The sequence below is a fragment of the Cydia fagiglandana genome, chromosome Z (genome assembly GCF_963556715.1).
Source record: "Cydia fagiglandana chromosome Z, ilCydFagi1.1, whole genome shotgun sequence".
Taxonomy (NCBI): Eukaryota; Metazoa; Arthropoda; class Insecta; order Lepidoptera; family Tortricidae; genus Cydia; species Cydia fagiglandana.
Genome location: NC_085959.1, coordinates 21,282,872 through 21,293,257, shown reverse-complemented (window position 1 = coordinate 21,293,257; position 10,386 = coordinate 21,282,872). Strand labels below are relative to the sequence as shown.

General features: G+C 38.1%; 2 protein-coding genes across 2 annotated transcripts; both read right to left on the bottom strand.

The window, feature by feature from the left end:
* Window positions 1-2,126: 2,126 nt before the first annotated feature.
* LOC134678340 (uncharacterized) lies at window positions 2,127-4,153 on the bottom strand. Its single transcript, XM_063536873.1, has 3 exons — window positions 4,016-4,153; window positions 2,788-2,986; window positions 2,127-2,381 (listed from the first exon to the last, which is right to left on the bottom strand). The coding sequence occupies exons 1-3, from the start codon at window positions 4,051-4,053 to the stop codon at window positions 2,142-2,144; spliced, it is 477 nt and encodes a 158-aa protein (XP_063392943.1). The 5' UTR covers window positions 4,054-4,153; the 3' UTR covers window positions 2,127-2,141.
* Window positions 4,154-5,753: 1,600 nt separating this feature from the next.
* LOC134679111 (uncharacterized) lies at window positions 5,754-8,797 on the bottom strand. The gene is made up of 5 exons (XM_063537954.1): window positions 8,790-8,797; window positions 7,961-8,191; window positions 7,578-7,710; window positions 7,028-7,155; window positions 5,754-5,935 (listed from the first exon to the last, which is right to left on the bottom strand). Exons 1-5 carry the CDS (start codon window positions 8,795-8,797, stop codon window positions 5,794-5,796), a joined length of 642 nt encoding a protein of 213 aa, XP_063394024.1. The 3' UTR covers window positions 5,754-5,793.
* Window positions 8,798-10,386: the final 1,589 nt, after the last annotated feature.

Here is a 10,386-nt window from a genome sequence, read left to right as displayed (position 1 = left end):
GGGCCATTTGTTAGTTCAAGGGACTTAAGCGGTATCCAGACGAGACTGATCAAATCGGTCGACTAGATCAGAAATGTTGGTGTCAATCTCCAATTCTAGATTTATGGTGATATTAGAGCCCTCTAAATTGAAAAAATGCCCCGGAACGAAAATACTGGCCTCACAAATTGGTATTCTTGCGTCCGCACCTCATTTTATGGATAATACCGGCCATTATCGGCGGTTGAATTTCGCGAGTCAAATTGGCGTTTGCGTTCGTACGTCCTAATTTGATCGGGCAATTTAATCACATTGGCGAAAAATTTACTAGTCTGGATACGCCTTTAAGTAGAAATATTTAGGCCCCGTTCGCACGGCAGTTTTTTCAACGCGCGTTAAAAAAGCGTTTGAATGACACAAATGGATAACCATGTATGTATTCACACGAAGGCGGTTTTTAAGCGCGGTGCTTTTTTATCGAGCACTGTTCGATTTTCGGCGTTGAGCGTTGGCGTCAAATTGAATAGAGCATACGGAACTCCGTGTATCTGTTCTCACAAGCGTTAAAAAAGCGCCGGCGCTGCTGTCAGTTGGCTGTCAAGTGTCAATTTTTGGTGTCAATCGTCAAGATTATTATTAGTTTCACCTTAAAAATATCAACTTATGCTTAGAAAATTCCTGAAATATTCAAGCTATATTCAAATAATACGTCGTAATAGCAAATAAAGTATGGCTTTGCTGAGATGCGTACGTGGCAGTACGACTCACAAGTGATTTTTAAGCGTTCATATGAACACAAATATTGGAAACCGTAAAAAAGCGCCAACGTCGGGTTTTAACGCAACGCTTTTTAAGCTGTCGTGCGAATGGGGCCTAGGGACTGCAACAGACTGCAATGTTGCATAAGGCCGCTTCACACTCGCGTTCGCGGCTTCGCACTGCGTTTCGCGCACATTTGTCGAGTTCCAAACTTTAAATGAAGGCACAGGCCCATTAAACGGCCAAACAGATGTGATATTATTATAATGTTGGTAGCGCGACTATTTAGCTGTCTCAAATATAGATGGTCAAACAAATCTGGTCAGTAGAAAAAGGCGGGAAATTTAAAAAAATTAGGCGCGTAGGATTATTGTCCCATAGAAAATTTGAATTTCACGCCTTTTTCTACTGACAAGATTTGCTTGACCAAATTTAATATAGGTTGGCGTATTTTCGGTAGAAAAATACACTTCTATTTTTAATAAAAAAAAAGGCGGCAAAGCAAATCGTTTCTACTTTTTTCTGTGAAACTATAATAAAATATCGTCGTTCTTACGTAGGTAAGTAAGAACGTTGCTATGAAAATATTTTTTCTCAAAAATGGACGGCAAAGTCGACTTTGCCATCTAAAAAATAGGTCGCGAAGCGCGGAGTTTATGGTCAGTCAAAAATTAAAAAGTTAAAAACATTGCAGTCTCGATTTTAGGACTGCAATGTTGCATACAAATTCCATTATTTGTCGAGTTCCAAACTTTTTAAAAGTTGAAATGGCCATATCAAATGAAGGCACATGCCCATTAAACAGCCAAACAGATGATTAGTACCGCGACTATTTATCTGTCTCAAATAGGTTGGCGTATTTTCGGCAGAAAAATACACTTCTATGTTTTTTATTAAAAAAAATAAAAAGGCGGCAAGGGCTTTGTTCTGTGAAAATATATGCGTAAGAATGTTGCTTTTGTAAAATATTTCTATGATATTTATATTTCTTGCACCATTTTTGAGAAAAGCACTATATATGACTCGGCTGGAAGGCTACTTGCTGGCTTCGGATTCAATTAAACGGACTCCCAAGGTCGTCCGTTTAAAACGAATCCTCAGCCTGCAAGTAGCTACTTCCGAGCCTCGACAATAATGTACTATTATTATGACGTTGATCTTTCTATTGATTTTTATATTTCTTGCACCATTTTTGAGAAAGCACTACATAATATGAATCGGCTCGAAACTGCTGACTCCCAAGATCGTCAGCCTGCAAGTAGGTAGCTAGTTTCGAGCCTCGACAACAATGAACTATTTAATGTCTATATGCGGTCAGGAATACACGAGGATAAATAAGCATTGAAAAGATCAACATTTTAATACGTAAACTGAACATTTCTCATGACAACACCATATAAAAATTACCACTGTGATAGCAAATCGAAATCATTGAGCCGCTGCATTACAAATCCCCGTTTCTTTTTCTTTTTACCCTCTTTGTCATCTTTTTCCGCTTCAGCGACATCCTTAGCTTTCGCTTTTTTCTTAGGTTCTGCTTCTTTCATTTTCTGGATTTCACAATCCATATCGAATGGACATTGGTCAGCTGGATAGAGTGGCATCATTATAACTGGCACGTAGTTAGATGCACCTCCGTTTATCTATATATTAAAATTTACAGGATATTAGACATCATACAAATACCTAATAGAGCGTAGTAATAAAGTGGTCCAAAAAATTTACTTATACTTTTTGGTAACTATCATAACTACTACACCCACCACCCATCTTTGTTTCTCAAAGACTAGGAAAAATTCGTCTCCAAATGACATTTGTTAAGTTCTAGTTAGGTAGGTAGTTACTAGAGGTATCTTTAAGTTTATTTTTTTATTCATACACACAAGTAAATTGTATGAAAACAGTTATTTAAGTTTTCTAGCGCAACGTTTTTGTATATTTTTGGGAAATATACTTATATAAAGAAGGACAAAATATTTTTACTGTATTAATAATAGGTAGCGTGAAACATTTATGTAAGGGGTCGAGGCAAGAAATATCACTTATTACCTCTTCAGAAGCGCACTGGCAGCAATAGCTTTGAGCTGCGGATACAGCTTTAGACTTAACTAAGTATGCCACTACAGCATTCAATTGTTCCTCGTCTAAACAGTCTGGTTTACTTTTCTGCCAATTGCCATCTGGGTTCATCGTTATTAATACTGGCGCTGTCATATTCAGAGCATCAAAACCAGGTTTTGCCAATGGTCTGCCGCCAGAAAAGTGTTACAGTTAATAATCTTGATGAATGTTCTAAAATATGGTCGCGAAGCACGAAGTATTTCGGTCATTGACCCGCCTGTTCCATTGAATTTCTTCGTGCTTAGCGTCCTTACTTTAGTAGTAGAGCTACTAATTGGCCCTAAAAAATGGTCAATGATTTCAAGAGCAACGGGACCCAAATAGATACAGGCGTCTTTTTTTAGCTGTTTACCTATCTCTTCGGTGTAGGTTAAGTAACAAGCCAGAAAAAAAAATCAGGAAAAGGAATACCAAAGTACCTACATAATAAGTGCCAAAGTTGACTCATTTATAAAGGCCAGCCCCTTAGTGGAATAATATTTCGATTAGTTGAAATTATCCCGCAGTCGAAATTTCCCCGCTGCACCTTACTTACCTAGTTATTAAACGCGTTTTAGACACTATTAATTTCTCGGATCGACGTAATAAGTTCGGGCATTTGGGGAGTACAGGTAAGAGAAGCAAGGTAGGTATGACTCCAGAAATATGGCCCGAGATTTAATGACTAGTCTTAAGAGCCAACAGGAGTGCTCATTTCTCCATACAAACGTACCTACTCGACTGTTTCCTCCGTGGGTTTTTTGTTAGAGCAATGATTTTTTCAACACAGATATTAATATTGTCAATATCTGTGTCGGACCTTTTTGCTATTTTTGATATTTTTGTTTTTGAGGCGCTATTAGAGCCCTTAAAAAATGGCCTCTTTGACTATGCCGCAATGAGAGGCATAGTATTCAAAACTGATATAAATTAGCCAAAAAAGTAAAACGGTCCGATACAGATAATTTCATAATCATTTAGATTTCCAAATTTAGTTATGATTCGTTAAGTTTTGGAGGAGGAAACAGTCGAGTACGAAAACTCGATTTTTGAGAATTTTACGCAAAACCCCCTGAACATTGCCTGCCAGGCCAAACAAACAGTATACCCATAGTTTTGTTTGGCAAGGTATGCAATGTTGAGCAAGTATTTATTGATTTAAGAAATTCATACTTACATATCTGGAAGTTTCGCTAATAGTTCTTTTGTTGCCATTATGAGATTATAAAGCAGAGGAATTTTACTTAAAAGATTTAAATTAATATGTTTAGTTTTAATTAATTAAATTTGAAATTTTTTCTATCATGAGCCCCAAATTTTACGTCATTTTCCTTTAACAGCTGAATTTTTATATTTTTATGGCGTCATGCGCGTCATGTGCTATTTTAATAATGAACTAAAAAGTATGAATATCTCATATAGTCAGATAATATAAAGGTTAGTAAGTACCGTGCGTATACTGCAGGAGGCAGCACCAGGGGGCCTACTGCGAACACAGAAAGTCGCAATTTTTGCCGGCATCTTTCTCTTTAACTCCGATAAAATTAAGGCTTATGTAATTAGAGTGCAGAGAAAGTTGCCCGCACGGTAGGCTTAGGGTGAGCGACAGAGAGGCAGATAACTCGGGCAGATAACGAGAGCAATTCTTGTATATTTCGGGGATCTCCGAAACGGCTCTAACGATTTCGATGAAATTTACTATACAGGGTGGAAAGATAAGTCGGGCCCTGGAGGGAAACTACCTCAAATCCTTAAGCTGGCTCATTTTACTTAAAGGAGACCTTCCTTTATTTTTAAAAAGAAACAAAACTGCATTCAAATATTTTCTAAAACTCGCTTGCCTCGCCAGGGACTCGAAGCGACTAAAAATTCCAAAAAATAAAAACTCGCAATTTTATTCTACTAGTCGATACAGTTAAATGTTAATGATAACATTTCTCCAAGAAACATTAGGTCTTACACTCGTCTGTCGTCCAAAATATCCTTAAAATCTAATATTTAGTACTTAAGATTTTTTTAGACAAGCCAAATTGAAGAAAAAAAGAAAAATACTTTGAATGCAGTATTGTTTCTTTTTAAAAATAAAGGAATGTCTCCTTTAAGTAAAATGAGCCAGCTTAAGGAATCCTAACTAGTCCAAATAAAGTTACAGAGCCAAAAATTGTGTCCCTAGCATTTCCCTCTACAGCGTATGACTGTCAGTCACGGAAAGTTGTTCAGCCATAGGACTTACTTTACATTCGACATTTCATACCGTTAGTATTGACAACCAAATTAGCTTGAACCTTAGATGGATCAACAATTGAAGTCCGTGACTGTACCACCTCTAAATCTGTGCTGGATGGTGCTGGTACACTTTTTCTAAGTGGAATCACAGAATACATAATAGTACTATAATTCGTTTTTTTTAGCATTTGAAATAAGGTAAACAATCTTGATGTGTCTTTTAATTGAAAAACACATTTTTTAAATAAGTTACGGCAAATATGTAACAATTATGAATCTAATATGATCATTTATATTCTTCTGCTTTCATAAGCATAAGTAATAGTTTTTGATTTAAAAGACATGTCAAGATCGCTTACCTTCTTGCAAGTTCTTTCTAATGCTAAAAAGGAACGAACTATAGGTACAGAAGACTCACTCTTTAACAAAACGCGTTTGTTACGATCAGGACAGATATGGCCGCTAGGTGGCGACAGCGCCACGCGCGGCTTATGGCTAGCCACCAAAAATCGCGTGGAACGGATGTACTTTTAGCTACCTGTAGCAAAGCGACGAAATCGCGGAGTGAGCCACGCCTGGTGGAATCAATATTTTTGGCGCTCTTGATTCTGAGTAGGAATAAGTAGGTACCTAATCCAAAGAATAATGAACTTACAATAATAAATAAAACATTTATTATATTGTTAAATATATCTTATTGTTTATTTATTTACATTTTTTCACAAATGACTACCATTGGGATTGTAAATCGAAGTCTGTGTGCCTGCTAAGTAACCAAGGTTTTGGTTTGTTCAGAGGTCCGCCGCCTTGTTTCGTGTCACCGTCGACGTCGTCTGATTTTTTTGATTTCTTGCAGGAATGCCAAATAAACCTATAATAAATAAAAGAAGATCAATAACAATGGATGAACAAAAACAATGAACAAATATTACTATAATTTATAATATATTATGTTTTTCGCTTTCCGTTTCTTCACGAAACTCGAAAACACAACGATTATAGTGTCATCTGCGTTAAAGTTTGCGCGTTTATTATCATTAAAAGGCCGTAGTAGAATCAAAGTCGTCCGGTAGATGGCAGTCGAGTAGAATACGTGGAGCAACCATGGCGCAACGCAAATCACGCGAGCTTGCTGTATAGTTGCTGACGACATATTGTGTTATAGCTAGATGGCAGTGGCTACCCAAAAGGAAAGGTAAATGGAAGAGATAGAGAAGTTTTGCGAGTGATTTATTTTGTATGTCGTTTTGGAAACTTTGAAATATTTGCATCTACCCGCTGTTTGCTATCTTTCGTCCAGTTCTCTTATAGTACATTACGATGCAGGTGCGAAAAATAGGAAATTATTCGATAACGAGTGGCGATAAATTAAACACGACTGAAGGGAGTACTTACCTATTTTAAATCGATGTAAGTTGTGAATTAAGTACCTATTCGCACATGTAACGTATAACTACGTTTTACAGTAGGTACCTAGGTAGGTAGGTACCTATATTTATGGCCCTTTCAATTTTCGACATAGTAACGTAATCTGGTAATAATCGCACTAGTGCGCTAAAGTACATATGTATGTACTGTAAAATTAATCCCAACAGAAACATAAATGTGAAATGAGAGCCAAGTCACGCCAAGGTAATGTGTCATTATTGACTCGCCGACAAAAAATTGAGATCTAAGTGGGTGTCAAGTTCTGTGCTGTGTAGAAAATCTAAAAAATTACAAAAGATTTGCCGAGGCTAGTTTCACGCTATCATGGTTCATGAGATACAGCCTGGTGACAGACGGACAGAGGAGTCTTAGTAATAGGGTCCGTTTTTACCCTTACGATACGGAACCCTAAAAACTGCCACGATTTCTCAAAAACTCTGCTGGTTGAACCTACGGCTCGTTAAGGTGTTTGGACCTAGGATCGGAGTGGATTTTACTAATGTGTACCTTGGTAGGTACAGGTGCAATGCATTACCTGGGAGTTCGTATAGTCTGTTTATGTGTAGGGCAGCGAGATTCTATATCTGGCAGCTGCAAGATGTAGATGATTTCTTCTTCTTCTTCTGCGGCTTTGTTTTTCTCAGCTTGCGATGTTGCATAAGGCTGGGTTATGAATACAAATTATTGGTACATTAACTAATTTGGTAAATCTATTTTAATTGCATAACAACATATAAGTCAAAATCTGACAAAATGATTATAAAATAATGTAAATGTACAGGTTCACGAGAAAGTGTTTCACTATGAAAATGATAGATGTAATTTATTTTGTTCTATTTCTATTCAATTTTATTCACATTGTACCTATTATATACACAGTCGGCATCAGATATAACGGAGCGGCCAGGGTGGTCATAAATATCTACGCTCTGAGATCCCAGATGCCCGGCAGCAGAACGGAGTTTAACTCGGAATAACCATTACGTACCTACTGTAGTAACCACTCGTCTGATAAATAATCTAATATGATTTGAATCATGCAACCCAGAGTTTCATTTGCTCGAGTGTTATGTACAAGTACTTACAAATACACTAGGAGCCGATATAGCCTCGCTTGGATCCAAAAATCCGTCCAAAATCATTTGATTGATTTTATTCTTCCGTGCCATGTTGAAGTTCTTGGGCTGGCCTCCAACTGGAAACGTGATAAGAGGTTTCCTGGAATATAAGTGCAATGACGTCTACGTAATTTTATTTTAATTTGCACCAGAGTAGCTCAAAGCAGTGTAAGCGAAGGATTTCTAGATTTCAATTCTAACAATATAATATGTTACTATTTCTCGAAAACGATGACTTTTTTCAAAACTACATACTATTATTTCATGCATCGACTATCCTTAACAAATATCATTTAAGACTTATTACCTAGTAATTTTATTGATCAGTTTGAAAGTAGCTCCTTTATTACCTAAACGGATCCAAATATAGCGCTCTCGGTGGCAGCTTAAAGTTTTTCTTAATGTAATCATCATCAAGCAGCTGGAAGTCGCTATTGTTTCCCGAGGGTCTAGCAGTTGGAGGTTTGGAGGCACCGGATTGGGCCGGGCCGGGGCCATCGCGGGGCACCAGGCAGATGAGCGGCAGGGCGCCGGCGCCGCCTCCGGTGCCGTTGCGGCCACGACTCTCGCACTTACAGCAACTACACAAAAAACGGCGTAAGAGTGCGGCGGCACTAAAGGTGGCCACTGACGAGCCTTCCAACAGTCCAAATAGCGTGGCTGCAATCCAAAATCGGTCCGTGAATGTCAAAAACGTACAATGTTTAATATTGGGATGCCGTCCTTTTGGATGAATCCATTGTAACGGCATCCATTTGGAAGGCTCTTCAGTGGCCTGCTTAAGAGGACAGTGAATCATTGAAAGTGGCTGAGAGACTGGGACTGGCTGGCTGGTGATAATTATAATGATGAAGGTAACTGCACCAACTTAGCAAGTGACAGTGTGAAAGTGCCGCCATAGGCACATTGCAGTGAACCTCGTACTATGTAGGTATGGCCTGTATCGCGGGAGTCAAGTCATCACGAGTTATCAATAAGCATAAAGCATATTTAAACGAAGGAAAGAGGATAAATTATGATATTTATATTGGCACTTTATACTTAGTCGCTGCATAATCGGTTCATGTGCATTAAAAATTCAAATGTTTAAATGCAGACTCTAGGTGTTATGGGCTACATACCATTAAGCGACACCGACAAAAACTCCATAGAATTTTATACATATTTTAATAAACATACCCTGACATTTTCTGAGGTTCTGTATAACGAGATGCAGTACGACTACGTATGCATCTAGGGTTTAATCATTTTTCTATTTTTTAACATTTTTGTTTTTCTGATTTAATTTAAAAATCCCATAGTCTATTTGTGAAAATAACGTTAACACCCAACAATAAAATACAATGCGGCAAATATGTAATGACAAATGACTTGAAAGAAGTTTTTTTTTCTTTTCAATTATGCTTAGCCATTACTTACAACCAAAGAGGGCAGTAAGTATACGCTTACAACTTAGAGCCAAACATAGAGTTGCTTCTCGGAGTAATTAACAATGGAGCCGCCATTAACAGGCGTTCCCCTCTGTCGAAAATAGGCGGCCAATGGTCAACCACATGTCAACCATATGTATGGACGGACGTTTAGCTGACATGACATACCTATACATTTGATGTGCCCCTCCCCCGCAAAAAACGGCAGACTATTTTGTACCGAAAATTTTAGACATGGCGTCTCCATTGTTAATTACTCGGAGAGCTGCTTAGATAGAACACAAAGATTAGGGAATATTAGAGTTAGACCAAGAAAAGCCTGCTGCGTAGGCTATCAAAATCGCTGCACACTTTTCTTGGTCTTACTCTACGTGAAACTGCTTATTATTTTATTATCACGCTATAAGGGACCGTGCACGTTGGAGGGTCTGCCATCTTATGGCCTAAATCGGAAACATAAACATGTACAATGACAAAGCAAGTGCTACCATCTACCGTTCTCGTACGTTTTCTTGTGCATCATAGGTTCTGCCATCTTATGGCTCCTCTACACGATGGGCCAACGCCGGGCACTCCAAGGGACGCATTTATGCGTTAGAGGGAGCAACTGATATTGCTATCTCATTCTACCGCATGGCTGCGTCCCTTGGAGTGGCCGGCGTTGGCCCATCGTGTAGAGGAGCCATTATGGGCTTCCATCTAGGCTACATCGGTAGCATAAATTTCAAATTTACGCCTTGCGCCAAAAAAACTGACGGTTTCTGTGCTGCCCCCTATAGTTCATGCACGCTCCCTATAAACCCCTGCGAATAGGTAATTATACTAATTATAGTTTGTCAAAGGACTGTCTCATTTCAATCATAGACAGAGAGAAGCATACTATCTTTGTCTTACACTAGTACTAGCACCCAAAAGAAAAGGATGAGTATAGTTTTCCTCGTTCTTACTGACTGACAAATTGGTTTGACCAACTATATTTGAGATACTTACCTAATTAAATACACATGAAAGAAGAATCAGACTTATTTCGATTTTTGCTTCTCGATAATTATTAATTGTTATTTGTATCGTATTAAGGTATAAGGTATGTAAAACTGAAAACGGAATAAAAATTGGATTGGCACTTTTGACACGGACGCTCTCTCTTCTGCTCGCGTATACCGGGTGTGCCTGTAATACGAGCAAAATATTTAACTGTAGGCTTGTACTCCTCATATACTGACCAACGTTTGTTCAGCAACTTTTAAAAATAACTTTGTGGTTTGATTTTTAATACACTTTAAACTTTATTCTAAGACGGAATGTATTGCGAATTTTGTTATATTTAAGGCGTGACAAGCAACGTC